The sequence below is a fragment of the Merops nubicus genome, unplaced genomic scaffold, assembly GCF_000691845.1.
Source record: "Merops nubicus isolate BGI_N331 unplaced genomic scaffold, ASM69184v1 scaffold4309, whole genome shotgun sequence".
In the NCBI taxonomy this organism is placed as follows: Eukaryota; Metazoa; Chordata; class Aves; order Coraciiformes; family Meropidae; genus Merops; species Merops nubicus.
Genome location: NW_008631515.1, coordinates 57,013 through 84,876, shown reverse-complemented (window position 1 = coordinate 84,876; position 27,864 = coordinate 57,013). Strand labels below are relative to the sequence as shown.

Here is a 27,864-nt window from a genome sequence, read left to right as displayed (position 1 = left end):
AGGGATGGCGCTGCCTTCTGGGACTTGTCTGCAGTGCTGGAGGAGCTGACCCCGTTGTCTGCCAGGGAGCCTGGGGAAACCAAGAGCAGGAGATGAACAGACACTGGCCAGCACAACACAAAAATCATTCACTGGCTGATGTGTGGGACAATCCTCACTTTCAAGTGCCATGAGTGCTGCTGGGTGAGAGCAGCATTTGGCTCAGGTCAGCTGTTCTCCCATTAAAAAAGAAATCACTGACATCTATCTGTCACTCTTGCTGGTGAGGCAACCACCCTTCTGTTATAGCTGAGAGTCGAAGTGTCCCAATCCCAAATGACTGCTAAGCTCTCTGTCTTAACCCCCATTCCCCATCTGGGATTTGGAATTTGATGGTACAGCCTTCTAAATTCAAGTGTAGGACACCACTGCATACATGGATCATTTTAACACTCCTCCATACATGGAACAGAGCATTCATCTCACTGCAGCCTTTATGTGAGCTGGGCTGTGCTCCCTCCATCACACCACTGAGGCTTTGCTGGCCTATGGCAAAGGTCCAGTTCAGCTGTCTTCATACCTCAGACTAGCAGGGAAACAAAGGGAAGGACTCAGCAGTGCCTGAGGAATGTCAGGGAAGGCTCAGTGGGAGGTGATGCTCCACTGATGCCTGAAGAGGCAGGGCAAGACCCAGCCATTCTGTTAGTCTTGGGGAGGAGGCAAACAGCCACCCTCACCCATGGCTCACCCCTGCAGTTACAGAGCATTTTTCTCTTCCTAAAATTTTACACTATCCATTCCTACTCTGATTTTTAAGAACCTTTCCAGGATCCACCAGATGAAACTGGCAACAAATGTGAAGCATAAGTTTAAAAATAACCCTCACAAGGGACTCTTAGCCATGGCTTACCATCCTCCTACAACAACCCTTCAGCTGCACACAAGAAAATTGCTGGCTGTGGAAAGAATCTGCTGCTAACAGTTCATTGCCTAGACTACAGCAGGGTGCAGCTAAGCAACCCACGTTTGACTAAACATCTCAATGTTTGCATTCAAATTCTAATGACACAGGAAGGAGACTTGTTTTTCAGAGCCAGAGCAGAGGGACTGACCTGAGGTTCCAGTGACAGCGCTGCTGTTGCTCTGAGGTCGGTCCAAATCTATCAACAGCTCATCAGAGTCATTCTCACTACCGTTGGCCTTCTCCTGCTCCTTCTCACTAAGGTCAAGAGCTACAATAGGCCCTCGAATTGCCTCCTTGGAGATGTAGCAGCACGCCAGGCCCACTTCTTGCTCCAGTGCAGTGCGAGTCAAGTAGCTCGAGTCGATTAGCCGAAGGTCGCAGTATTTCAGTGACCTACAGAACCCAACCAAAGAAAAAAGGAAGTTTTGTTTTCCCCGAATTTGAACAATACTCCCCATCTTTAGTTGCTTATTAAATATCCACAAATGATTTTAGTAGCCAGTGAGTATAAATTTGTTTTTTAAAACTTCATCCCCTGAGTGCTGCCCCTTGGTGTGTCTCACAGACATTTGCTGACCCGCACAGCAGAGCAGCTTTACTTCTCACAAACCACACTTCCCAAAGTTTTACACTATTCCCAAATAAGGCCTAAAATACACATTTCTGTGAAAAAAATAGCCATATACTATCAAACCACTTATCCACCCCCCAATTTATCTAAACGTGTGAGAGAACAACCACACAGCACGAGGAAGAACAGCACCTGGGGAAGGTTTCTCCTAGCGGGTCCTTGCCAGTCAGGATCACAATGCAAGGGAGACCTTCCAAATCCTGGTAGGTGCGAGGGATCCAGTCATCCTGCTCGTTTCCCCTCCAAGCCTGTGAACAGAGAAACTTCCAATCACATTCAAAGGACATCTAAACCTTCACCTGTTTTTTTTTCCAGTCCTTTGTATACAGAGTTTGCTTACCCAGCAGCCAAGGGGAAGGAGAACTTGGGTAGAGGCATGTGTTTTTTTCTGGTAGTGAAGTGTTAGCCAAGCACTAAATGCACAGGAGGAGGATGTACAGCATATGTTATTTTCTGCAAACATGCACCTGGTGTGCTACTAGTGTGGTCTGCCAGGGAAAAATGCAGGTGATGCCTTTGATTTCAAGCTGGCACAGATAAAAGTTCTTTGAAATGAATGTAAAGCTAAAGTAAGACCTTCAAGTGGAATATGAAGATGATTCCATGATCCTCAAATATTTGCTTAATTATTCTATATAATAAAAGAAAAAAAGTTTCTTCCACTGGAGGTAATCCCACAAGAAAGAACTCCTTGCTTACTTACTAAGGCCCAAGACTGCAAAACCACCATTCTCCCTCAACACTGGAAGGGCTGCTAGTGTCAGTCCTGTGTCCTCACACCCTTCAGTCTCCTTGGCTCAGTGTAGCCTGGTGAACCTGGCTGAGCCTCTTTGTGCTCTCTGTGTTGGAGGCAGCCTCCTAAAAACATTGCTATATCTTGAGAAAAAAAATACCTTCTTGCTGTGTTGCACAGTGCCCAGACCTCCATATGATACAGGCAGTACCTGATCAAGTCAGGCATGAGCACCCTACAGCAACTGTTAAAAGAAAGACTGAAAGACTCAGGCTCTCACTCAGAAAGGAAACAAGCCATTCTCCAGTAGCAGTTGCTGGTGGGACCAGCATTTCAAGCCTTAGCATCACTAGAAAGTGGCACCTTATGTTGTGAGGGAGAGGAATAAGAAGAATCCTTTAGAAGATTTTCCATTCTCTGCCTGATCAAATTCCCCTATTCCATATCAATGGCTGCAAGGATATTCACCTGCAACAGCCTCACACTCAGTCCTGGCCTGCAGTAATGCCTCACAGGCTGCTCCAACCATCTAAGGGCTGCAGCCCTTTACAGCTGAGGGCTATAAAGAAGCCCTCACAGGACTCACAGCCCAGAATGACTTAGGTTTGGAGTTAATACCTAGCCAAAAAAATCCAGCAGCAGAGAGCTGCTATCTCACATGTTTTCTCCTTCATGACTACTCCTTTCCTCTCCTCCCTCTCCTGCTGGAAACAAGGTTTGAGAAGTAGAGGTCACAGCTCCTTTAAAGGACATTTTATCTGGTTTTGGTTGTAGCTGAACTCTTCAAGTCAGGCTCACAAAACTCATTCCTTTCTGTGTAGTTTTGAATAAACTGTAACTCATAGTAGAAGCAGACAACTAATATCTCTTGGAGGCTTAGAGGAAGGATCAGGACAGGCAAGCAGGATTGCTTTCAGGCTGGTACCTAGGGCAGGCAGCTCTTTTCCCTTTGTTTAACGTAGTGAGCTTAATTCAGGATGTGGGTTGAACCATGCTCTTATAAACCCATGCAGAGGTTCAGCTTGGTGCATATATGCTGTGCAGAAGAGGCTTTAAGTGTGCCATGGTTTAAGGGAAAAAAAAGTCTATGAGGAAGAGAATACCAATTATCAGAAGAGCAGAAGGTGGATGGACAGAGCAGGCAACAGACAGACTAGACAGACAGACAAGTTGGATAGAATTAGTTTGGACAGACAAGGTGGATAGAATTAGTTTGGACAGACAAGGTGGATAGAATTAGTTTGCCTAAGGAGGTCTGGGTTCTGCTTGCTGAGGCTCAGAGATGAGATCTGACTCATGCTGTTCAGCTTTAGTAAGAGAGAACATCCTGTGTCTGACTGAGGTGACACATCCTTTCTTTCCAAGAGGCTAGATCCTTTATGCTCATCAGAAAGACTCCACGGAGACAGACACAGAGCATGCACCTCCTCCTCTAGAACAAGGAGCCTGTAAGCACGTGGGAAGGGGAGCCAGGAGAGCCAGTGGGCAGGCAGAGGGGCGTGTCCCTGCTGACCTTGAGCCGTGCCAGGAAGTGCTGTGCGACGGCGAGCTCTGCGGCAGGACTGCCCAGCAGCACCTCGAAGCGGTACTGCAGCCCCAGCCTGTCCCGCACCGCCCGCAGCCGCTCCGTGGCCAGCATGGCCAGCTGCACCGACGGCACCCGGATCAGCAGCATGTGCCCCCAGCCGTTCCTGTCCCTCCCCGGGGAGCTCAGCAGGTCGTCCATGATGCTGAGGGTTTCGGGCGTGCTGTGGTCCCTCAGGGAGGCCGTGGTGGTGAGAGCCATCAGGGCCTGGGAGTACTGCTGGATGAGGAGGTAGCAGCGGATGACCATGCTGTGCAGCCGGGGGTACCTGTGGGGGACAGCCCCTCTGTTAGCACACCCACAATCACAGCGGCGTCTGAAACTACCCAGAAGGCACGACTGGGGGGTAAAGGAGCACTCGCTGGTTTCTGCAGCACTCAAAGAATGAAGGCTTTGATTTTTATGGGCAATAATTTTGCACAAAATCTAAGTGTGTTTTAAACAGCAGTCCAAATGCAGCAGATGACCAAGCCCTGTGCTCAAGTAACTGGAATTATAAACTTCTGTTACCTGCATTCAGGCCAGAATTTCATCTAAAGCTCCTTCACTTGACAGAGGTACAAATCCTCTCGGAGTCAGTTCACTTTAAGAGCACAGGCTAATAATGGCTTTGCTGTCCACAAGGCTTTTCTTCTGTGAACCTGGAGGACCACCATGGCTTCAAATGGTTTGTGGGAGAAGTACTTCATTATTTCACATCCTTCAACTTCTCACCAGAAAATTACCAACAGGGATTGTGGCTCTCAGCCAAACCTGAATTGCCATTTTGCCCTTTAACTTACATAGCCAATGTTTCTTTCCCTCTCATTACAGCTACATGCAGTGACAACAGACATGAACTCACAAAGTAAAATGCTAAGAAAAAAAAGATTTAAACCTACTCAAGCAAGAAAGTGCTCCAGTTCTATATTCCCTAGGAGTTCATCCACCACCATAATGCAGAAAAAAACTATGCTATGATACCTTGAGTACTGGTCTCATGTTACAGAAGTCCAAATGACTAAAACAACTATAAAGCTCCAAATTTCTTTGGTCTTTCTTGAGGAATTTAACAGACAATATGTGATGCATTTGAATAGAGTTTGGTGTCTGTCTTTAACCAGTAGGTACAGCAGCTCGCTCTAGACCATAAGCCAGTCATAAAATCAATACATTTTTAAAAAACTTTTTACTCCTCCTCCCATAAAAGTACCCACTGTACTTTTGCTACTAAAACAAATGGAGCCTTTCCTATAAAACCAAACTGTCTGTAATGTTTTCAGACTTGTGAGCTTGTGCAGCTCATTCTCCCAGATGGAATAACCCAGAAAACAAGGTAGAGTTCACCTCCCATCAATTTCTAGTCTGACTCTACCTCCTGTGAGGGCAGCATTGGCACGTGTGCTAATCCCCCTTGATCCTTCTCCCAGCCACATTTTAAGAACAGAAAAAGAGCAATTGCAACCCCTGTCTCTCCCATTGGACTTGGACCAGGAAGACTATGAGAAGCCTAAAAACCAATGTATTAAGATTAAATGACCTTATTATCACATTCATTACTTTCATTTGTGGGTAATAATAGATATTAAGCATTAATGTTGTGATTAATTATTAATGGTTCTAACTTAACACATTGGAGACTGTACCTTAATAAACACAGATACATTTAAAAATCTTAAAACAGGAAAAACAGTACTGAAGACAGAACAACCCTGTTCTGGTAAATACAAAACTAGAATGAAAATTATAGTCTGAGCAATTTGATATGCAGAACAGATGAACTCCACATTGCTGGAAAGGGTATTGCCTTCATTCCTGTAATGTGTGTGTGCATTTTTATCATGCATATGCATCACAAAAGCAGCTTCTTCAAGCAGCTGCAGGGTACTAATAAGCTCCTTCCAGGCTCTGAGCTGCAGGAACCAAAACTACAGGCAACTAATGAAATAACAAAAAATTGTGGTTTTGAAATGACATCACTCACCTTGGCCACCACTGGTATCACCAGCAGTCTCAACAAGAGACACCAGGAGGGGTGAGGTGTGAAACCTCTGGAACCTTCTCAGCTTAGTGGGGGCTGAGCCAAAAGAAGAGAGCACCCCAGCTGAGCCTAGACTGACCACCATGCCTTCATCCCCCTGTGATGGGGCTCAAATATATATGGAACTTAACAGCCCAATGAAGCAGAATCCCAAGCTCCCATGTTACTGTTTACCTTCCTAAAAGTGTGTTGACCATCTTTTCAAAGGTTTCATCACATCTCAGAAGGGGACTTGTGACTCCCCATTGGAGGGATTTGCTGTATTCATTCAAACCAAAGTACAGCTTGTCTTCACTTGCTGTGTCATCCTGTTCCATACAGAGAGAGCAAGACCATGAGGAAAACTGGAAACAATGGTCATTTCTTTTGTAATTTAAAAACTAAATTGAAAATCTTTTCCAAAATAAAGCATCCTTTCTTTTCTTTCATTCTCCCTCAGTGATACTTATTGTTTGTCTCAAAGAATACAATAAAATGCAGATTTATTTTTTTTCACTTGATTTATCATTTGTCTACAACTAGGAAAGACAGAGCTAGGTCCTTGCAAATTTTTCAATAATATTTCCTACCTGTGATTTCAAGGGGTTCCTAGAATCCTGCTACTTATTTGCTATCTCTCACTTCTCTACTGAGAAGTTTTAACTCATTTCTATTTAAAGCAGAACCTGAAAACAGGAGGATTGTTAATTTCAAAAATTCTTCTTGATGGTCAAATTCTACACATCTCTAATGGTAATCAGAAGCTAATCCTTTATTGGCTGAAATGTAAACCTGCAGAAGGCAATCAGAAAGGCAGAACACTTGAAGTCCACACTAAAATTCACCATTAAAAATAACAATGAAACACTCACCATAGTGTCAAATTGTATCCAGTGTACCTCATTGCTAGAGCTGATCCTGGACTGCTGCGTTTGCAAGGCATAAGGAAAAGAGCTGACCTGAAGAACAAGGAGGTTGAATGCTTCAAGGACCTCCCTGCAATTAATAACTCTATCAGCCAGCCCATGACTAGGCTCACCATGTGACAGGGAACTTGAAATGGCACTGCAGAAATAAGAATGCAAAGAATTGCCTTACTGACATCCTGAGATTCAATGGATTACTCTCTTCCTGCAGAAAAATCTCAAAACGATCATGGCACTGAGAATCACAGTTCAAAAAGCTCTTTGGAAGGGTGAATGATTTCAGTGTTTTCAGATTTCTGAATGATTTCAGTGTTGTCTGTGGGTGGACTCAGGCAACAGAGGGGAAAAAATCCTAAATTAATGACCAAAATCTGCTGATAGTAAGAAAGTGAATTAGTGTGCCAATTCAGAAGAGTATCTGATGGAGGAAACAAAATAAGTCAAGGCTGATCCTGCAGAAAAATCTCAAAACGATCATGGCACTGAGAATCACAGTTCAAAAAGCTCTTTGGAAGGGTGAATGATTTCAGTGTTTTCAGATTTCTGAATGATTTCAGTGTTGTCTGTGGGTGGACTCAGGCAACAGAGGGGAAAAAAACCTAAACATACCAAAATCTGCTGATAGTGAGAAAGTGAATTAGCGTGCCAATTCAGAAGAGTATCTGATAGAGGAAACAAAATAAGCCAAGGCTGATGAAAATCCTCTTAGTGAGGGATTGTATAAGCTTTGGGGTTAGGATATAGTAACAATTTTACAAAATCCAGTGGATTTTTGAGCCTGAAACAATGCATTTCTACAGGGCTGGGGAATGTGACAGCCTCCTGATGTCCTGATTTTCAGTTCCTGGAATTATCTTAATCTCCAGGATAATCAGGAATTTAAAAGAAAAAAAAGGTACAGCAAAGACAGTAACTAAAATATAATGGTGGGGTAAGGAAAAAATAATGTTGCTTTTATCTATTTTTAGCTGGCTTTCAAGGAAAGTATTTTGTTTATTATAACTCTGATATTCAAATTAATCCCACAGCCTTATGCACCACGTCAAAATTACATTAATATTTTCCCCCTCAGTTTACTCATTGAACAGAAGCAGAATAATTAGCTGTAGTTATTTCTTTTCCCATAGTAAAGTTGTGATTCAGTGTGAAGAAATGTTTCTGCACGTGTGTATGTATTGCAGTCAGGTCTAACGTTGGCAAATCCAACACAGGTAGCTTTTAAACCCTTTTCTTACAGTAGCTAAGGCATTTTTCAGATGATCTAAAGAGTTAAAAGTCTACAACCCTTCTTATAATAAAAACAACACTATCATAAAGGATAAAAACATGAATGAAAACACGAGTGGCTTGTGAACATGGGAGACATCTGGGTTGAGTAGAGGAAAAAGGGGTAGAATAGGAAAAAGACAAGAAGAACAAAGAAAGTTGCAAAATTCAGGTTTTTTTCCTGGACTTCAGTACCACAGCATGTAGCTCTACTGTCTTGTTAGGGATCCAAAAATCTGAAACTAGTCTCACCTATCTTCAGCTGAATGAGAATTAGTAAATGAACATCATGGGCAAGCTAGAGAAAGCACTGGGTGTCTAAGAGGGTAAGCCCTCTGAAAAACCTAAGTGAAAGATACTGGAAGGGGATGGTTTTCCCTTCACAGACTGAAGCAGCTACCTTGTAAAGTCCACGTGGGCATTGTCATGAACCAGCACAAACAGGGTATAGGGGTTCTGCTTCACTCGTCTCATGAAAACTTCAAATTTTGCCTGGATCTCATTGTCCAGCCGAACCACGTATTTCTCAGCTCTCTGATATGCTGTCCCATTGTCTTCTAGACCCAAGTCCACAAGGACACCTGTCAAAAAGAAGAATACAACAAAAATCTTTTCCTTTGACAGCATCCAAAAATGAAGTGCTCATGTTAGGTTGCCACTTGCCCACCAATATCAGGACTTAACCGAATCACTAATATCACCAAATACATTCTCTCTAACATGGGTGACAAAATGGGGGTCAAAATGTGCTTCTTGGTTTCTGGATTTCCTCCAAAAAGTGCCTGAAGACCTTTCAAAGGCTTCTCACATTACCCAAACCAAACAACTCCTCAGACCTCCACAAAAATTTCCAGATCAGTGCTAAGCTGGCTGTGGTCCATGATCCTAAGCCAAGCTTGTCCATGTTCAGGTAACATGTTATTCCTGCTTGGAGTCAGAAAAGTTACCCTGACCTTTCTTTTGCAAAAAAATTAATAAATTCATATAAAACTAACTTTCATTAATATATTTTTTTCAAACTCTGCATAAAAGTGAAACGAGTAAAATAGTACAAAGTGAAAAACCAGAGATGGATCACAATTTTGAGCAACACCAGAGCACATCTGCACAATCAAAAAGTGTGTGATTGTTTAGTTCAGAGTAGGGAATAAGACGGGAAACAAGCCAACAGCTACTCAAAACTACTCATAGGTGCATGACACCAGAAACTCCTATTAATGTCTTTCAAACACAAATATAAGGGATTATTAAGGCTGAAGGCAGAAGAAAAAAATGTTTATCTGATAAAAAAAGAAGCCCTGCTACACAAGTAAGGACTTCATTGCTCCTTTTACCTGACTGCCGGATCCGCTGAAGCGTCTGCTGCACCAGGACCTCCGAACGGGGGACTATGACAATGAAGTCTACTTTGCTGAAGTGGCCCAGATCCAGGCTCTGATTGCCACTGTCTGCTATAGCACAAACCTGGGACAAGAGCTTTCTGGCAACTGTAAGCTGGGGCTGGTAAATTTGGAAGGTGTCAACATCCAAATCTAGAGTGTGTTTGTTTGAAAAAGAAAACAAAACACAACAAGAAACGTGTTTACTCTTCCCACCCCCCATAACCACGACCCCCTAAACAGCTTGCCCTCTGTTATTAGAAAAAAATAAATCAATCACCAGGATAAAACCCAACACTCTGGAGGGCTGGGTACAGACCACAAATATCAACTTCCTTTTTTTGATCAGAATACAATTAGATATCAGACCTCAAGTACAGGACTGCACATTGTTTAAATGCCTTCAATGTCTGAGGAGTTTTCACAGCTCTACCCAAAGGAGCCTCAATGCCAACACAGTGAAATGTATTCTGCTAAATGAACCAACATGTACATAATGTGCATGCACATATATAAAAAAAATGTATAAATAATATGTATATACATATAAAACACATGTGAGTGTGTGTATATATAGATATACACACATAGGTCTAATCCCCTTCTGAAACTTGCAGTTCTTCAGGAGCATTTCTCCATCATTTTGAGGGTGCTGGGTGCTGAGGCTGCCTGCTGAAGGTTACCACAGTTTTTCTGTCCTAGAGACTGCTGCATTGCTACATTCAACTGGCAGTATTAGTACTTGGAGGCTGGCATACTGACTGCAGCTATGCCCTCAGACTCTAAGGCACACACATTGACATTTAAGAAACTACTCAATTATTTTATATCTTGCACATAAAAAAATGTACCTGGTTCTTGTGTGGAAACCATGGCAACTGCCTCCTGAGAGGACACACACTCACTCACATCTCCATTAAAAGGAATAATGACACTTTCCCCTCGCTGCTGTAGCATTTTCTCCAGCAGCTTGTCCAAATCATCACCTAACAAGAATGAGCAACACCAAATTATCTGGAAGCTGTCTCAGAAAAGTGATGTAGAACATTACACACACAGGCTCTTGCACAGCTGATGTCGAGTCTGTGAAGAGGCAGGGGACTGGAGAGACAGGGAAGAGAGGGATGGAGAATATTTTTCTTTTTTATTTACTGATTTGCCAGTTGAATGAATTAAAAAAAAAAAAAGAAACCACAGCTGAATAATTTCAGCTCTGTGCCTGTACAGCTAGGAGTGACATTTGATGATTACAAAGAAACACACTCTATAAAACAACCTCTAAAACCTGGACTAAAAGCACAGACAAGAACAGGCTCCTGCACTTACAGGTGCCCTGCCAACACACTCAGCAGGACAAACAGGGTTAACAGTGTTTTGGCACAGGATGAGTAACCTGGACTGTGTGAGTGAAGGAGCCACGCAGAGCTTTACACAGTGAAAGGAGAGAAGGAAAAAAGTCTCTCAGTTGAGAGAGCAGAGCTGCACTCGTGCACTTCACCTGCTGCACAGCACACACCAACCCTAAAGAAATTATTGTCCTGGCTAGAACTTCTGTTTCTCAGGATGACTCACCTAAAGATGTGTTTTTGAAATGTGATGCCAGGAAACTAACTTTCCCTGTGATGAGCTCGTAACTGATCTCTTTTAAAAATTCACTGGTGGTAAGCATGCTTTCTGCAAGTGCCCGAGACTGATATTGACCTGGAGAAGAGAGAGACAAAAGTGAGAGCAATCTTTAATACAGAGCACCATCAACACAACCCTTTCACCCCAGAAGCGTGGGACAAGCTGATCTTCAGTCACAGATCTACATTTACCCAGCAGACTGGGAGAGCAATCTCAAATCTGTTTCATTAGTGATGAGGCAATTAGCTTTACGAGTTTAGCACATCCTCTGCAAGCTGTTGCCCACAGTGCTGCACAGTTAGGTGACAAATGATATGCAGAATAAATATTTGTACCTCTAGATTGAATGGAGCATTCTAGGTGAATATGAAAAAGTAATTATCTCTAGTGTGAAAAAAGTTAGATGCATTGAGGGGGGGGATTTATCTGCCTACAAAGGAGAGATGAATAGTCAAAATTCACTTCCATCCAGACACACTTAGGCACACACAGCATCACGGCCCATCACCAATGTGGAATTTGAAAACCAACATGGTAAAAAGGATGAAAAGCACACTCTGGTTTACAGTGGCCTGCAGAAGACTGGGAAGTCCAATAGTGCCATGTGAAACAGCACAGCTGCTAAGAAATCAAGAAAGAGAAAATGACTATTTTGTCACTGTTTCACTTCAAGATATTTTCCAAGGTAGCACAAAGTCTCAGGCCTCTCAGGGTGCAGTAATGATTAGCACACAGCTATTTGTCTACATCCTCATGGACTTCAGTGTGCCAGTTCTTGACAGAGAAATAGTAAACTGTGACATTGCAGCCTAACAATACAAAGGAGAACAAGAAAAAAAGGGATTGAGAAGCCTGAACAATGACTCCAAAAATTAACCCAGCAGAACTGCACTGGCCTTCCAAGTGTGCTGCCAAGAGACTCACCCAGGACCACCACGCAGAACTCGTTGCCTCTTATCTTTGATGCACAGATAGCCACTACATAGTCGGGTAGCTTTTGGTGATGTTTCATTTCATTGAGGGACCTGAGGGTCTCTGAGATGCCCTCTGCCAGCGAGTTGTGGGTGACGACCACGTGCACGAGGTCCCGGGACACGCTGGCGATGAGCCTGGCGAGCCACGGGAGCTGCCCCGGCGCCACCGACACGCCCTGGGCACCCAGCTGCAGGGACCTGTCCCTCAGAGGGAGCTCCTGCGTGGCCTTCAGCACGATCTGCTCAAACTCTTCCCTCAGGGGTATCTGGTCAGGGCCTACATTGAAAACAAACAGAACAACAGTATCTAAGATCCAAAGGATGTTGAACCGGAAATAATCACATGGATCGCTCTTGATCTGACAAGCTTCTCAACCTTCAAATTTTATATTTCACAAGCTCACTCCCTACTCAGTGGATATCTACCATACGGTTTATTCCTATTTTTTCATAAGTCTATCTCCCACCATATCCATCTCCACTCTGTCTCCCCCCCTTTCTTTTTTAACAATGAGGTATTTCATCTCAGTCCTAGCTTTTCTACCTTCAGAAGCCAGGGGGACAAACAAGGAATGAGAAAATGTGTGTTTTGCTTGGAAAAGGATTAAATCATGTAGCCTCCAGATGTTTTGACAGCAGAAAACCCAAATGCTCTTCCTTGCAGCCCAATGGCAGTCATGCAATATGACAAAGCCTGTCAAGTGGTCTTCCTTTGGCTTTCTTTCATCATGCACGCTGGAAAACTAAGCATGGATGCAAATCAACATGCTTAACCTCATCTTTTAGTTAAATTAATCTAGCAAAGCTTCACACTTCAAACTTCAAGAGGTATATGCAACTTCAGATCCACACTGCCCAGACTTTGTATTGCAAACTTGAAGTGAAAAACAGAAATAGAGGTGATCCTGTCCTAGCACCAGTCCCCCAGTTCAGCTTCAGTTAACTTTTTGCCTCATTGTCAACGACACTCAAAAACAGACAAAAATATTCATGAATGCAGAGTAAAAAGTAACCATAGCTTAAATTACCAAGATTTCAAAATGAAAAACTTGAAAAAACAACAAAAATGGGGGGCCTAAATACCAGAGATACATGACATACTACTTCTGGGTTTATGCTTTCTTTCAGGGCCAAAGGCAACAAGCCAAAAGGGCAGTGAAAAAAAGGAAAAGGAAACAAAGGTTTTCTGTCTCAGTTATAACAGTCTAATTTAATGCAGCATGGGCATAATGCTCTCTGTTCTAGTTCTCTTTTTTGGAAATATATTTTATTTTCCCTTGTAAGAAAGCATAACAGATTTGAGGTCTTACAAGACCTCAAAACAGAAAAAAAATTACAGTTCTTGACAGAAAGATAAATCATCTTCTGCAGAAATAAGTCTAACTACAGCACATCAACCACAACAAAAAAGATCTTATACACTAGAAGATTTTGGTGATGGAAGGAGGTTATTGAAAGAGACAGGCTCAAGCCACAGGGGTCATTGTGAATCCAGGTGAATGAAAATAATTGTACAAATGGAAAGACTTCTGTACAAGAACACACAGATGTCACTCAGCTTATTTATAAAAGGAGAACTTGAAAAAAACAGTTGGTTATGATAAGGGAATACTTTGAGATTAGTGAAGTGTTCCATGCCACACTCTGCTCATGGCAGTCTTTCTCCATCACTATCCAGAAAAATAATGGAACTAATATCTGAAATAAATAAAGAAACCTTCTGTCAGTTCTTACATGGCATTCAATGGACTCCTGAGGAATGAAATAGAGCAAACAGGTCACTTAGTTTGGCAGCAGAGAGGATGGCTCCCCACCCTGTGTGTAACAGTACTGCAGCAGGGGAGAGGAGGAGAGCAAAAGGACCTGTGGGTGAGACCTGCACTGGAGCACATCTGCTCCCAGATCACCAGGTTACCACCAGCTCTTCTCCTGAAATGTCAGCACATTTCACACCATTATGTATTACAGATGCCCTAGGGGAAACTCAGTACAAGAACAGCAGTGTGCCCTTCACAAACACCATTTACCACTCCTCTGTGGCAAGCAGCATCTTTTCCAATACAGAAGTTAAGCCTGAGGCTGCTGTGAGAAGTTTCCCAACACTATCCTGCATTATTCTTAACTTCTAAATCTTTATTGTTAACACTCCTGCTTTTTACTCTAAGTTAGGGGAAAAAGTCTGGGCCTGCAACAAGAGAAAGAAAATGTAGTTTACTGGTTTGCTCTCAAACTTGCAGAGTTCATTTCAGAAAGGTACAAGAATGAGATAGTCACTGAATCCCTTGCCTCAGTCTGAATAACAAATGTGGTTTTCATGTAAACGGTGCTGTCACCAAAACAATGATGACCATCACACATCTGCCAGCATGTGCCACAAAACTGAATAAAACAGACTGAGTGTCCTTAGAAAGAGCTGTGATAACTGATGGTTTGATACTCTAAGCAAATGAGTTATCTGCATTGCAAATCCATTTTCACAAAGGTGACCTGGTCAACCCCCATATGGAGAGCAGAAGCAGCACCAGCCTTTAAATTCACTTCACTTCTTCACTCTAAGGAACAAAGCAGCAACGTCACACACACTAGATGGAGCCACTTACCTCTTCCAGGCACAAAAATAGCCAGAAAACTGGCTATGAAACAGACATGAAGAGGGTGGGGAGGAAAAAAAGGACTGTCACAAATAAAAACAAGGGCTTAGGACAACTGGCTTACCTAGCTGGACAAGATACTGAATAGTCAGAAGTATCATATTCTCCACACTCAGCAGCTGGCTGCTGCTCAAGCCCAAGAGATCCAAATCCTTGTTTTCCTGCTGTGGCATCTTGTAGCAATTCACCAGCAAGGGACTTACAACAATATCACCAACATTTCCATAGAAATAAGGTAAAGTGCCATAACCTTCGATAAAAGAAACAAACAATCCCAGAAATTCACAAAATATGCCCCTACATGACATCTGGCACAATGTGTACATTTCCAAACTTCTCTTTAATGTTATCTTACAAAATATACTGCACCAGTAGCTGTTCTTGGCATTAGAATTGCTTGAAAAATAAATGAGATAGGTTAATGTTGTATTTTGCAAGAAGTGATCACACAGATTTGCAAAAACTAACAATAACTGGAAGATAATGACTATTGTTACCCAAACACAGATGAGACTATAAATACAGGTTCTCCATAATACAGTGTGCAAAAGATAAAAAACAATGGAAGGAAAAGTGCACTGATCTGAGCATTATAAAAGCAGCATAAGTCACATTAGCACAGAGCCAGTCCCTGTGGTGTTGCTGTGACTGATTTCACTTTTTTGCCATTTTTCCATGCTGTTTTCATGAACAGGCTAAATAAACACCAACAACTGAACATGCTGCTCTGTGAGGTGAAGCACACGAGGCCAGGCTAACTCCTCTTCTCCTTCAGAACATTTTCATTTTAAAAAAATTCCACAGATTTTGCCCAACCCACCCATTTGGGTACATCTGGTTCTGTGCTATTAATAGGGGCCACTAACATCTAGCCTAACTAAGGACCTCACTGGCAACTCTCCAAGAGCCTAAGAGCTGCATTCAATTTGCACTTAAGCTGATGACTGTAGGCACCCTCATCTTCAATAAGGAAGTGTTTCTCTGAAAACCATTAGAGCACCACGCTAGAGCTTTAGACTAGGCTTCCAGAAAACAACACTGAGCAAGACAAATCAGGAGTTTGATAACCCTGACTTTGATGGATTTACTAGTGCAGACAGCCCTGTTGATTCTCTGGGAATTCTGTGTATTGGGATTTGTCTGTGCAAGTGAGGACCTGGAGAACTTCTCAGTTTTAGGAACAATAAATTATTCCATGGATTATATTGATAGCCATGTTAACACTGAAGCTACTTAATAAAACCATCTGTACTCTGCTGGACTGAGAAGAGATTTAGAGTAAAAAAATCCCCAAAAACAACCACACTCATCAAAAATGTTGGTGTTACTAGCTGCCCCATCCTCTGTTATACAGCATACCCAAACAGGTCAGGTTGAAAGGGATATTCACAGTATGAGCCACACTTCTAATGTAAAAGCAATGTCCTCCAAGGATCAACAAACCTATTTTATACAGTTAAAGCATTTTAAAAGCCTGATCTCTTATCTCAGTTGCTTACAAGAAGCATGGACTATAAAAGGCACAAAGTTAGTGTGTTTTACTTCTTATTAGTCTGTTCAAACCAATTTTCTGGTTCTCATGCAGAATCCCTGGGCTTAAAGATCTGGACTATAAATGCTGCAGGAAATATGCTTGGTTTATAAGCTGTTTACACTGGAAAGCTATTTTTGTCACATGGAAATATTTCTATTCTTGGATTTTACAAGAATTTTATCTGTAAAACATTTCAATTTGGCCAGAGGTTTTGTATAAATCTGACCTAGTCGTGACCTGTTTGCAGGTTCTCCAGAGATTGCCTAACTTCCAGTTGTAAATGTTGAGCAACTGAAGTAAACTGTCTGTGAGAAACTTGACTTCATATTGTGCTGAATGCCAGAACCAACAAACAGAAAACAAAAAAACTCCTAGGGGAGCATGTATTTGTTCAAAATGTGGCATTTGATTCCCTAGTGTAAGACTTACCTATCAAAATCACTGGTCTGACTCCTGAGTTATTCAGTAGGTTTTCAGGAACTATTACAGTCTCCCCTGCTGGGATGGGTTGAGGCTGTAAAATTCCAGTTAACATGGATTGAGGAACTGGGACTGACAAAAGAGGCTCTATAAAATAAAGAAAAGAGAAGCTTCCATTACTGAAAGGCCCATACTGTGATTTGGCCATATGAACAAATAAAAAAATTACCACAGATCACTAACTGTAATAAAATTCAAAAGGTCTCTGCATTTCCTGCTATAGTTTTAAGTAATTTAAATTAAGAGCCTATATCCCACCCCTAAAATAAAACTGACCACTGTATTGTTGGTGGGAACAAGAGAGGAAAACACAGGTTTGAATATGCACCTTTAAACAAAGCCAAGTACTAAGCCAAAAGGCCACCTCTAAGACAGAGGCTACCCCTCAATACCAGGGAAGAGACTGCTCTGGGAGTTCTGACCTAGAATATACATAAACAACAAAAACAAAACCAGGCCCAAATGTCAAAGCTGTCCTTAGACATTTGCTACAAGGATAACAATTAAACTTTGCTCATGAAAGAGCAAGAGAACCTTCTGTGAGTACAAAGAAACAAGATGCAAGAACTCAGTACTCTGTAATCAGGTTTCAGCTTGAGGGCTGCTTCACAAGTTTCTCAGGCTACATTTGGTGGCTTGTAACAGATTTTTCAAACAATGCCATCCACAGAAAAGCATCAAAGGCAGCATGAATTAATGCATTTGTTTTAGCAGTGGTAATTCTTTATCCAACAGGAAAAAAGTACTGTGAAAGACTTCTGACAAATGGAGTACACAGCAGAGGTAGTAGATTGATAGAGACAAACTCAACATAAAATGGAAAGATTGCCTTATGTTATGTGTCTTCAGCAGGTCTCCAAAGCTGGCAACAGAAAAGCTGCAATTGATTTGAGGTGCTCAGGCAGGCAGGCCTGCACTACTATGTAACCCTTCTTCCTATGATGAGTGCCTCTGAAAATTAATTCCAAAATATCTCAGAATCAAGCCTTCCAAAGCAGAGTGAAAAATACATTGGGCATGTTGACAAATGGCTTTTTTCTTCCTTGTATGTTTATTCCCTCATTTGCTCTCTCACTCTACAAAGAGAGGAATAAATAATTGTTTATTCCCCTTCACAAAGTATGCTGAATTTCACAGCTGAAAAGTGCTTCAATAGTGAACAGCTTCATTAATAGCTCTGAGGCACCTAGATGGATACTGATGAGGATTCACACATATTCATAATTAATCTTATTTTGTTTCATGACGTTGCACATCCCTCCTACAGCTCTTCCACACAGAACAGACACGTGGTCTCACAAACTTTATGCTTTTAACTGAAGATGTCCTTTGTTAGGCCAAAATGATGGAAAGCTCAGTTATGTTTTCTGTGCAATTTAAGGGAAGCAGCAGAGAGCTACAGGTCTGGCTGAGTACAGGTTTTTATAAATGGCATCTCTGTATTCTGCAGGTGTTACCTGCTCTTGCTGAAGGCCGGATGGTAGGAACAGGTACTGCTAGCCCAGGAGCAGGGACTGGGGACCCAGGGGACCATCCTCGGTGACGCTTCTTCGGTGGTCCCGAACTGGACATGGATGCTGAGAACAAAAGTAAAAACTAATTCTAAACCCCATCCTCCCAAATGACCAGATCCCAGCCCACGTCTCCATTTCACATTGGTGTTGAGCTGGGACCACGTCACAGAGCACCAGAGGTTTCCAGCTAGATTTACATGAAGCCAGACTATGGTGTGAAAAACGGGGTTCCTGTGTTAAGTAGTACAACTTTACCATGAAGGGTCATGCCAAAACCCAAATGGATCTGTAAAGACTGAACTGCAGAAGCATCTATGACAGGAAGAATAAAATCACGAATTTCAGGCTCAACATCCAGTTCCACTTAAAGAACAGAGATATCTTCTTTACCTTGATCTCCAGTTGCACAGCCAGGACTGGGAGATGTTGAGTGAGGCACTGGGCGCGAGACGGCAGAACTCAGCGTGTTATTCCTGCCCCCACTCGTGTTCCCATTGGCAACATCAGTGGCACGCAGTGAAAGAGGAGCTGAGGACAGCAAAACACAGAGTCTGTGTCTAGAGACAGTCTTGAAAACAAACTAACAAAGCCACATGCAGATCCAGAAGAACAGGGCAAGATGCACGACTGAAAGAAGGGAGAGCATGAGCTGAGCTACACGGAGTAATTCAGGCACAGGCTGCAACATCCTAACCTTGAAACAGGGGCTCCAGATTTCAGGATGAGTAGGAGAAGTGTAAAAAAAAAAATCCAAAACAAACCCAACCGAAGTAAAACAGACAATTACACACCAAAAAAAAAAAAAAATATATTGGGAAGTCTGTGACATTTTCTTAGCCACTGAAAATTTTAAAACGACAATTACACACCAAAAAAAAAAAAAATATTGGGAAGTTTGTGACATCTTCTTAGCCATTGAAAATTTTAAAAACACATCATGACTTCAGGTTGGGAAGATTCCTAAGGCACTGTGCTGCACCTCCAGGTCTTCCCCCCCATTGCTCATGTGCAATACCCAGTAATTCTCTACAGGGTCCTCATCTGCAGCCTTAGCAGGGCAGACAGGACAGTTTGCTCCAAAGTATCCATGCTCTGAGCATTCCTGAGGCAAACCATGCCTAACTTTGCCACCTCTGCTATGACTATCTTCCAGTCCCAGCAAGCCTGGCACCCTAATCTGTCCATCTAGATTAGGAAATGACAACAATGGAGTATCACAAGAAGTTATCCTCACACTTCTCAGGTCCTTCTTACTCTTCTTCAGAGCAGAAGAAAAACAATGGCATAAATGGCATACAGCAGACATGGAGCCAGTGGAGACTACAGCTCCTCACCATCATCTGAGAGCTCCACAAAGATTTAGCTCCCAGGAGCTTATTCCAGGAGCAAAAGCAGGACATGGTGCAGCAGCTTGCTGATGTCAGATGCAAAAGAAAGCATTTGAGATGTGGGGATTTGGCTTAAAACAATGCAACGTGCAACTCTCCAGGCACAGTCATCCAAGTAAATTCAGGCACAAGATTCTCAGGTTGACAACTGGCAAAATGTGAATAATATCCATGGCCCACTGTAAGCTCCACTTTTGTACTCTGAGCCAAGGATTTGGTATGGACCAATTGAGATGCCAATTGTGAGGGTTCTACTTTACTGAACACACAGCACAGAAATAAATAATTCAAACAGTACAGATATCAAAACTTTAAATAAGACTAAATGCCATTAAATGTAGTGCAAAGAGGGATCTGACTTGCACTGTTAGCAAAGTGGCAAATCTGAGAGCCAAGCTGTGGCTCAGTTTGGGGACAGTAACAGCTATGGAAAATTTCTGGGCAGGGGATGGCAAATATATGAGTTTTGGAGGATGCTGGTGAATGTTTCCCTTTTTTCCACCAAAAAGATCACACCCTTATTTCTTGGCTGTTAAGCTGCTAATTCCTTTGGCTCTGGGCTCCCCTGAAAGCCAGGCTGTACCTGCTGCAAAGGCCTTCCCCACGAGCTGCACTGACATTGCCAGGGGCTTCACAAGGCTCCTGTTCCGGGAGGGCTCTGCAGCTCCACTTAAGGCAACAGCAGAAGATGATTTTGCTGGGCTGAACACTGAAGAATCTGAGAAAAGAAGTTGTTTAGATACATAATAATTAAAAATGACATATATATGTGTGGATATCTAATTTGTATTATATACACATGAACAGTCATACACATGTGCTCATCTCTGCACATAATGCAGGCTTTTTTTTACACTCCTCAGTTGGAAGTCACCACGTATCAGTATTTTTTAGGAGTTGGAGCAAGCATTTAACTGAGCATTTCTACAGATCTTGTAATCTTCTGAACCCATGATTGATCTCTTCCACAGTATTTTGCATTCACATACACTCAAAAAAGTATTTTAACTGTAGAAACTGTAGACTGAGGGCAGAGAAAGCACACAGCCTCCTTACAACACTGCTGTCTGTAAGGCTATGAAGCTATCCATGTATGTTTTTCAGTCTGAGTGAGAAATAAAGAAGTCCAAACTCTTTGCATAAATTAACAAATAGCAACTCCTTAAAGCTCTTTCTTTACCAAGGCTGAAAAGTATGAATTTTATTTTACAGACAGATAACCTGAAGAACAAACACATTGTAATACTTGCCCAGTGTGGAACTGTAAATCAGAACCACTTCCAAACCTCCCAATGTGTATGCCCCTATTTTAACATCAGGCATTTGATAACTGCAATTTACTTCAAGAAAATATTCAACATTTGGATACTAAACAGAGTGAAAGAAGATTAACTCAACATCTGTCCAGGCAGTAGTTTGCAACACACACACAGAGCAGGCTAAGTTCACCTACAGATGTCCTAGTAAAACAGCCAGGTAAAGCAAACAGAAGGCAGGGACCAACTTCATCTGCCGAACAGATCACACCTTCACCCTCAGGCCACACATCACTTGGTGAAGGAGAGTGGGGAGAGCTCTGCCAAGCAGAGATGGGGAAAGAACAGAGGAGCTTCTGCCACTGCTGCTCCACCAGAAAACCTGGTTCATGTTCAGAGGCACTGGTTGGCTGGCTAACAAAACAGACCACCAGGCTGGGCCTCTGGAGGAAGTCTCTGGCCTCTCCTTAGATATGACATAGCTAATATGGAGTGTTAAAGCTTTCTTCAGAGTAAACAGTCCTGAAACTTTGGGGTTTTTTTCACCTCTGTTCTTGACATCCTATCTATGAACACAGATGTGGCTGGTACATGTTTAAACATCACACCAGCACCTAAGGAGGAGTGTAGTGCTATCAGTTATTACACTGCTCATCTTTCTACTGTAAAACCTTGTTTCTAGTTGCTTAAGTCAACTCAAAGTACAAACAGCTATGCAGACCCTAGGAGAGAAAAAGTCAGATCTCCATCACAGGTGACATGCCACTAAAAAAGGTGCTTTCCCCTCTTCTCATGGTCACAGGGGCTTCATATGTATGTATGTGGCATTATCTTCTCTAGGAGATAACAGTGGGAGGAGATGAAAAGGTTTTGACAACCATGACCTAAGAGTACAAACAGTGACACACAGACAAGCAGACTGAGAAGCTCAGGGATTGATAAGGAGAAAGCAGTATATAAAAGGTGTATCTATTAACTTGGCAGGTACAATAGAAGACAAAGTTGTGTAAATATTGGATGACTTTTTGTTTCAAATAAATAGGCTCTCAAGCATCTGCACAGGATCTGGAAGCCAAGGAATCATGCAATGAAATGCAGATGTGTTTAACAAACACCCTCATTTAATATTAACCAAATTGTTTTTACATCTGCATTCCATGCTCCTCTAGAGAAATACATGTTCTGGTGGATACATATCAACAGATTACAACAACTAGCAGGAAGCTTTCTCCTGTTTTTAGTTTTTCAAGAAACAGAACAAACAGATATAAACAGCACAGATGGAATGGCAATAAAGCAGTGAGGAAAAAAAGCACAAAAAAAGCACCTTGGCTATTTGCAATAAATAAATGGATAAATGAAACTGAGATGCTGCTTCTTTGTCAGCCACTGTCTATTTTATTTTTATAGTTTTTCCTTAAGTATGTCATTAATAGCTTTCTAGGACAGCCATGAGATGCATGTTGGCTCCTGTAACACCAAACATGTATGTGTATGGGAAACTGCTATTCCAAGCACACCCTTGTGTGGAATTAAATTTAAATAAATAAGCAAGCAAGCAAATAAATAAAAGCTGCCCACCTGCCCTAAAAGCAGATTATTTTCCTTTCCCAGACAAAAAGCCTAGTCTGCATCCTAAGTAAACACCTCCTGTAAGTGTGTAATTCAAGTCTTCTGAGATCCACAAAAAACTAAAGGAAATAAACAGTGAGACTATCAAGGTTTAGAGGCTGGGCCGACCACTAGATGAAGTGACTTAGCTGAGAAGTAAAATAACTGAACAGAATGAGTTCTGTTCCAGCTCAAACCAGGACAGAGACACAGATTCAACTAAATGAACCAAAAGAGCTTTAACCTGACTGCTCTCAGGAGGACTAAGGTAACCTTCAGCCTCACCTGGGTCCTGACTGCCACAAAGCAAGTCTCAAAAGGTGTCTTCCCCGTTGTGATCAACACAGCTTGAGGTAAACCCCCAGTTGTTTACAGTAACCCTGGAGCACCAATTTCTGAGGTCACTTACCATCCCCAATAGTTATCTTTACAGCACGTTCAGCTCCTACCTGTCTGAGTGAACCCTGACTTGTATCCATTAGCTGATCCACCCTCTGGGGTCGCGGACGGTGACAGCGCAGGGTTGGGTTTAGCAGGGAGGTTAGCAGCAGATGATTGCCTGCTTCTACATTCTGCAAACGAAGCAGCTCCAGTACAGATTAACAGGGCCTGCCTTCCAGTAGGACAGTTCAGCAACATTGTGATGAAAGATGACAAAATGTTCAAAGCATACATGCAGCACGTACGACAAACAGCGACAAATGGCGGCGTTCAACAAAGACACGTCCCTCACGGGTTAGTCAACTTGGTCTTCTAATTAAGAAAACCTCCCTGGGGGCCACTCAGAGGGCCAGGCAAACAAGGACCAGATGCTGCAAAATAGCAAGAGCCCTCAGCTCACGGCTTCCAAGAGATTTGAAGGTATTTGACATATCCCAGGAAACACCCAGCAATTTCTGTGGCACAGCCTTTACACAGACTGTCCTATGTGGCCCCTGCTGAAGGAGAAACTGCTGAAACCCAGAGTCTCAGCAGAGCCCCACTAGACCCTCAGGGAGAGCTCAGTGGTATGAGTGTCTGTCTGGAAGGACACTGAGTTCAGGGAAGAGAAAATCACCTTAAAAATCACACATTAATCCATTTTTAAAACTGAGATGTAATCAGGATCTGTTTGAAGAGAAGGGGGTGTTGAAAAGCGTTTCTCCTCCTCTAATTAGACCTTTAATATAAGTAAAGGGTGAAGGGTTAGCAGATGGATGGCAGCAATATGGGCACAGAGCCTACAGAAACAATGCCCAGGAGATCAATTCTTGGTCAATTTGCTACACTTTTGTGGGTGCTCAAAACACTTGCAATGAGCAGGAAACCAAAAGTAACCCCACATGTGTGTCACTCCTGACTGCATTCAACAGGACACACACCAACCCCAAATGCATGAGCATCAGGGGAGAGTTTCAGAAAAAGGACCCCACAAGTAAAATAAGGTTTCCTATTTCCAAAACTTCAGTACCAAATTAAATCTTTCTGTAGTTTTTGTAAAAAATGCTGCTGAAAAACACATGGACTCTAAAGCAGCAGTTAATTATACTTGTAACTGAGAAGAGCAGCTGAAGGCAGGATCCCTTTGAACTAGTCACTGATACAATACTACAGTCACTCATACAGCTCGGTGATAACCATCTCTTTCTGGTGTCATGCTGCTATTCACAGGAGGATGTGACTCTTCAGATGTGTGTCAGTCCTCCTGTGGAACTTCTCCTCTCCTCACATCGTCCTCTTTGGAGCAACAGGCATCAGATCCAGCTCAGTCTTTACTGAGTGAGACCAGAGCTGGGGAAGACAGGCAGCCTGGGTATACACCAGCTTAGCAGGCAGTGAGCAGGTAAATCATTCTCCCCTTGAGGCTTTGCTTGGCTCTAGCTCCACAGCCTGCATCCTTCAATAACAGACCCCATGGCTGCCTTGCCTTGGGTCACAAATGTCATCTCTGTTGCACAGGCTGCTCCAGCAGAGGATAAGTCTGAGTGTAAAACACACCATAAATGGCAAGATTTCTCCTCTCGAGATCAGTGGCCTGAGCTTTCTAAACCTTATGGCATGACAGCTATCCTCAGGCATCAGGCAGAGTGAATGGCACCTGCTGAGGTGAGATCCCTGGAAAGCCAGTGCTGGAGCCCTGGCTGTGAGTTATCTTGCCTCAGACACAGAACAGAATCAGCAGACTGAGAACCTCATTTCTTCTACCAGCTGGCTGCACATCCTAAGAAGGGCAGAGTTAGGGCTCCCACTGAAAGTACTGAGAGATGGAGGAAGACTTATACCTCCTGGCAAAATCCAGACTCCAGTGAAATCAGTGGGAATTTCTCCTGCAGGCAGTAAAGTCAGGCACCCTCTACAGTGCCTTTTGAATGCACACATTTCCAACAAGCAAGGCTCAACTTTTCATTCAACATCACACTAATACAATAAAAAACCTTAAGTGAATGGGCACTTTTATTACCTTTCCAGCAAATAAGGGGTCCCTTGGACAGTACACCTTGAGAGCTTCTTACTAGGTAGTACTTTAAGTGCTTCTGCTTCTTTGGCTGAGTGGTTAATTTCAGGTTGATATGATTGGAAAACTCTGTGAAGTACCGAAACCCTCTTTCTCCACAGCCTATACAATTCCCAGAAAATCCTGGAAGAACAAAGCAGAAAATACACAGTACAAGTCACTTAATCTGCATATCTGCTAGGAACAAAGCCATTTGAACCTATCTGTACGTCCAGTTCAGAGCAACTGGAAGCCTCCAGCTAGACAGCCCTGCACAGCACGTGTGTTAAGAGGCAGCCAAACACAGGTAGTTTTTAGTCTTAGCTGCTCAAACTCTTCCATCTTTCTAGGTCATACTAACTTATTGCAGAATCCTACCACCAATTTTCCACTCTACAGTGCAGAGATGAATAACTACTTGTTAGGGGGAGAGCTATGATTTATATCAGGGAAAAAGAAATATCCTTTTTTTTTTTCTATATTAAAACCCCCTGTGTTCCAACCTGCATGCACCTCTCTCTCCAAACAGTGGCTGATCCACAGGAGACACAGCATCCTCATGGGACTAAAATTAACCTTAATACCCATCAACTCTTCTCCAAGACTTCTCATACAATGCACTTTACAAGTAAGCTGGAAGACTTCTAAAGACTTACTAAAGTTTTAAAAGCAATCATTTGAAGTCAAGATTTTCATGGTAAATGTTAGGCTTGCTCCAGAATATTTTTTAAAACCTACAACCTGTCATGAAAGTAACAGATTTAGGAACAAAGGCAAGACTGCTTTTCTGCAACACTTCCAGCATGGTTTCAGAGAAGAGGGTGAAATTTTGAGCTGAAGTCTGGAGAACAGGCTCCAGACTGAGGATTATATGCACCCTTGATTTCCAGTGCCATTCACAACTACATCAGTAGGAATGGTGTGTAGAGGTGGCACTGGTCTAACAGCTCCTGGAACAGAGCACAGGGCATGTTCTGAAATGGGCCTTCCTTAAATCCTTGGAGGTGCTTGACAGTAGTTTTATGAAAAAGATATTGAGTCTTTTTAACAAAATGCATTTTCCATAAAGCTCTTATTTAATTAGGCCACTGTCTTTAGCCTTACTGTGGCTCACTATCATCCTGCTGCTGAGGATGCCAAGAAGTAGAATTCTTCATCCTGTTTCTCACTGGACTGAATCAGTCCCTCCCTTCTCCTTGCAGCCCACAGGATCCATTGGTGTGTCTCCATAGTTAGCAGAAACAGTCACCAGGGTCTCACAGAGCTACCAAGTGATTCTTTGCTCACAGGCACCAGCTACACAGGCCCAGGGGCATTTAACTATATCACATCAGCAAGGCCAGAGCAGAGATGTGGCTCACTAGTCTCCTATCAAAGGATGGCAGAGATGGTAGATGGGTACAAAGCTGGGGTGTGGGGGACTGGGGGGAAGAGGGAGGTTTACCAACAAAGACAAGTAGTACCACATTCAATCAGACTAAACCCCATCTGCCTGTCTGTCAGATAGTTCTTATTGATCCACTCTTGACAGCTCCCCTGCTCAGTGGGGAGGGAAGCTCCTCTGAGGGTGGCAGGGTAGAAGAGAGCACCCCATGATCCCACATCCCCAGCCCAGTCAGCAAGGGCACATCACACCACAGCTCCTACCCAGGCAGTGGGATTTCTGCTTTGGGTCCCTAGGTTCACAGGGTGTAGCAGCACACTGAATGGGTTCCAGGGAAAAATAACATTAAAGCTCAGAAGTACAAAATCAATGTTTTCAACAGTTATGCAGAATGTTGCTGGTCTGGACCAGAATTTGAGCAGTGTGGTTAAATCAGGGTATTTAAGCTTTATTGTCATTTCCTCCCCGTTGAAAGGTTTTTCTGAACATATTCTAGGCAGTACAACGACTGGAGGGAGAAATGAAAGAGCAAATTCAAAACAGGCTGAAGCAGCCAAAACACATTAAGTCATTCTACTAGCCTGTTAAAGTGTGTACCTGTTGTGACCCAGGAGGAAATCTGGGTGTATAAATGCCCTTCTTCAATCACCAAGAAACTTTCTAGCATTAAAATTTTAAAGCATATAAATGAAACCAATTATGATGTAAATACATTTGAGGTTTTCTCTTTCTCCTCCATGTATTAGATTTTGAGAAGGAAACTCTGCTCAGAGGTCCTATTGAGAACAATGTTTCTGGTCCAGCCAAGGGCAGAATTTTTCCCTTCAGCCACAGAAACACAGACAGCTCATCTTCAACAGCTGCATGACCATATTTCTCATATGAAAATGCTGTAAGCATCAGTACAGATAAGGAGCATGCAGATAGTTCATGTTCAGAATGTCAGGGCTGAGCTGACTTCTGCCCACACAGAAATGACTGAGCTTTGATTGTGGTTAATTGTGGGATCAGGGGCTTGTTTTAAAATGGGCTCTCAAGGCAGATCCAGCTACAAATTTAATTTAATAAAACCAAGCCTCTCCTCAACATATTTCTAATAGAAGGTCATGAGCTGAAATGACTTTAGATAATTTTGAACTGACCTTCTTCTCTAAAATATTATGGCACAATAAAAAAAAATAAATATATCTCTTACCTAAAAGTGCATTTTTTCCATGATCATCTGGCAAAAACCTCTTGTCAACAGCACAGACTAGAATGTGCTCAGGGAGGTTGGGAGATTTGGCTCCTACTAACAGGAAACCTGCTGGGATCTCAATTTGCTCCATGCACAGAGACACTAACCGTAAATCCTTGCCTGCTTGACAAAAACCTAAAAAATAAACCAAAATAAATGATAAAGCTTCAAAAGATTTCATTTAAATTTCTTCCTTTTATCACTTACAAAACCAAATGGGGCTTCACAACTTGATGCTGTAACTGGGGATTTTAATATATCCTCTTCAAGGGAA

General features: G+C 42.5%; 1 protein-coding gene across 1 annotated transcript in view; it reads right to left on the bottom strand.

Moving 5' to 3' along the window:
- Window positions 1-5: 5 nt before the first annotated feature.
- Window positions 6-27,864, bottom strand: part of LOC103779929 (GREB1-like protein) — a gene marked incomplete at its 3' end in the record, with an annotated part of 44,035 nt that continues 16,176 nt past the window's right edge. Inside the window, exons 4-22 of the mRNA XM_008947573.1 lie at window positions 27,549-27,725; window positions 24,937-25,113; window positions 22,946-23,068; window positions 20,213-20,347; window positions 18,632-18,769; window positions 18,185-18,304; window positions 16,677-16,814; window positions 14,778-14,963; window positions 12,013-12,339; window positions 11,035-11,163; window positions 10,314-10,448; window positions 9,418-9,615; window positions 8,484-8,664; window positions 6,764-6,956; window positions 6,087-6,220; window positions 3,821-4,160; window positions 1,707-1,822; window positions 1,092-1,336; window positions 6-70 (exon numbers count right to left, since the gene is read on the bottom strand). Of these exons, the coding sequence (XP_008945821.1) occupies window positions 6-70; window positions 1,092-1,336; window positions 1,707-1,822; window positions 3,821-4,160; window positions 6,087-6,220; window positions 6,764-6,956; window positions 8,484-8,664; window positions 9,418-9,615; window positions 10,314-10,448; window positions 11,035-11,163; window positions 12,013-12,339; window positions 14,778-14,963; window positions 16,677-16,814; window positions 18,185-18,304; window positions 18,632-18,769; window positions 20,213-20,347; window positions 22,946-23,068; window positions 24,937-25,113; window positions 27,549-27,725 (3,257 nt within the window). The remainder of the gene's footprint in view (window positions 71-1,091; window positions 1,337-1,706; window positions 1,823-3,820; window positions 4,161-6,086; window positions 6,221-6,763; window positions 6,957-8,483; window positions 8,665-9,417; window positions 9,616-10,313; window positions 10,449-11,034; window positions 11,164-12,012; window positions 12,340-14,777; window positions 14,964-16,676; window positions 16,815-18,184; window positions 18,305-18,631; window positions 18,770-20,212; window positions 20,348-22,945; window positions 23,069-24,936; window positions 25,114-27,548; window positions 27,726-27,864) is intronic.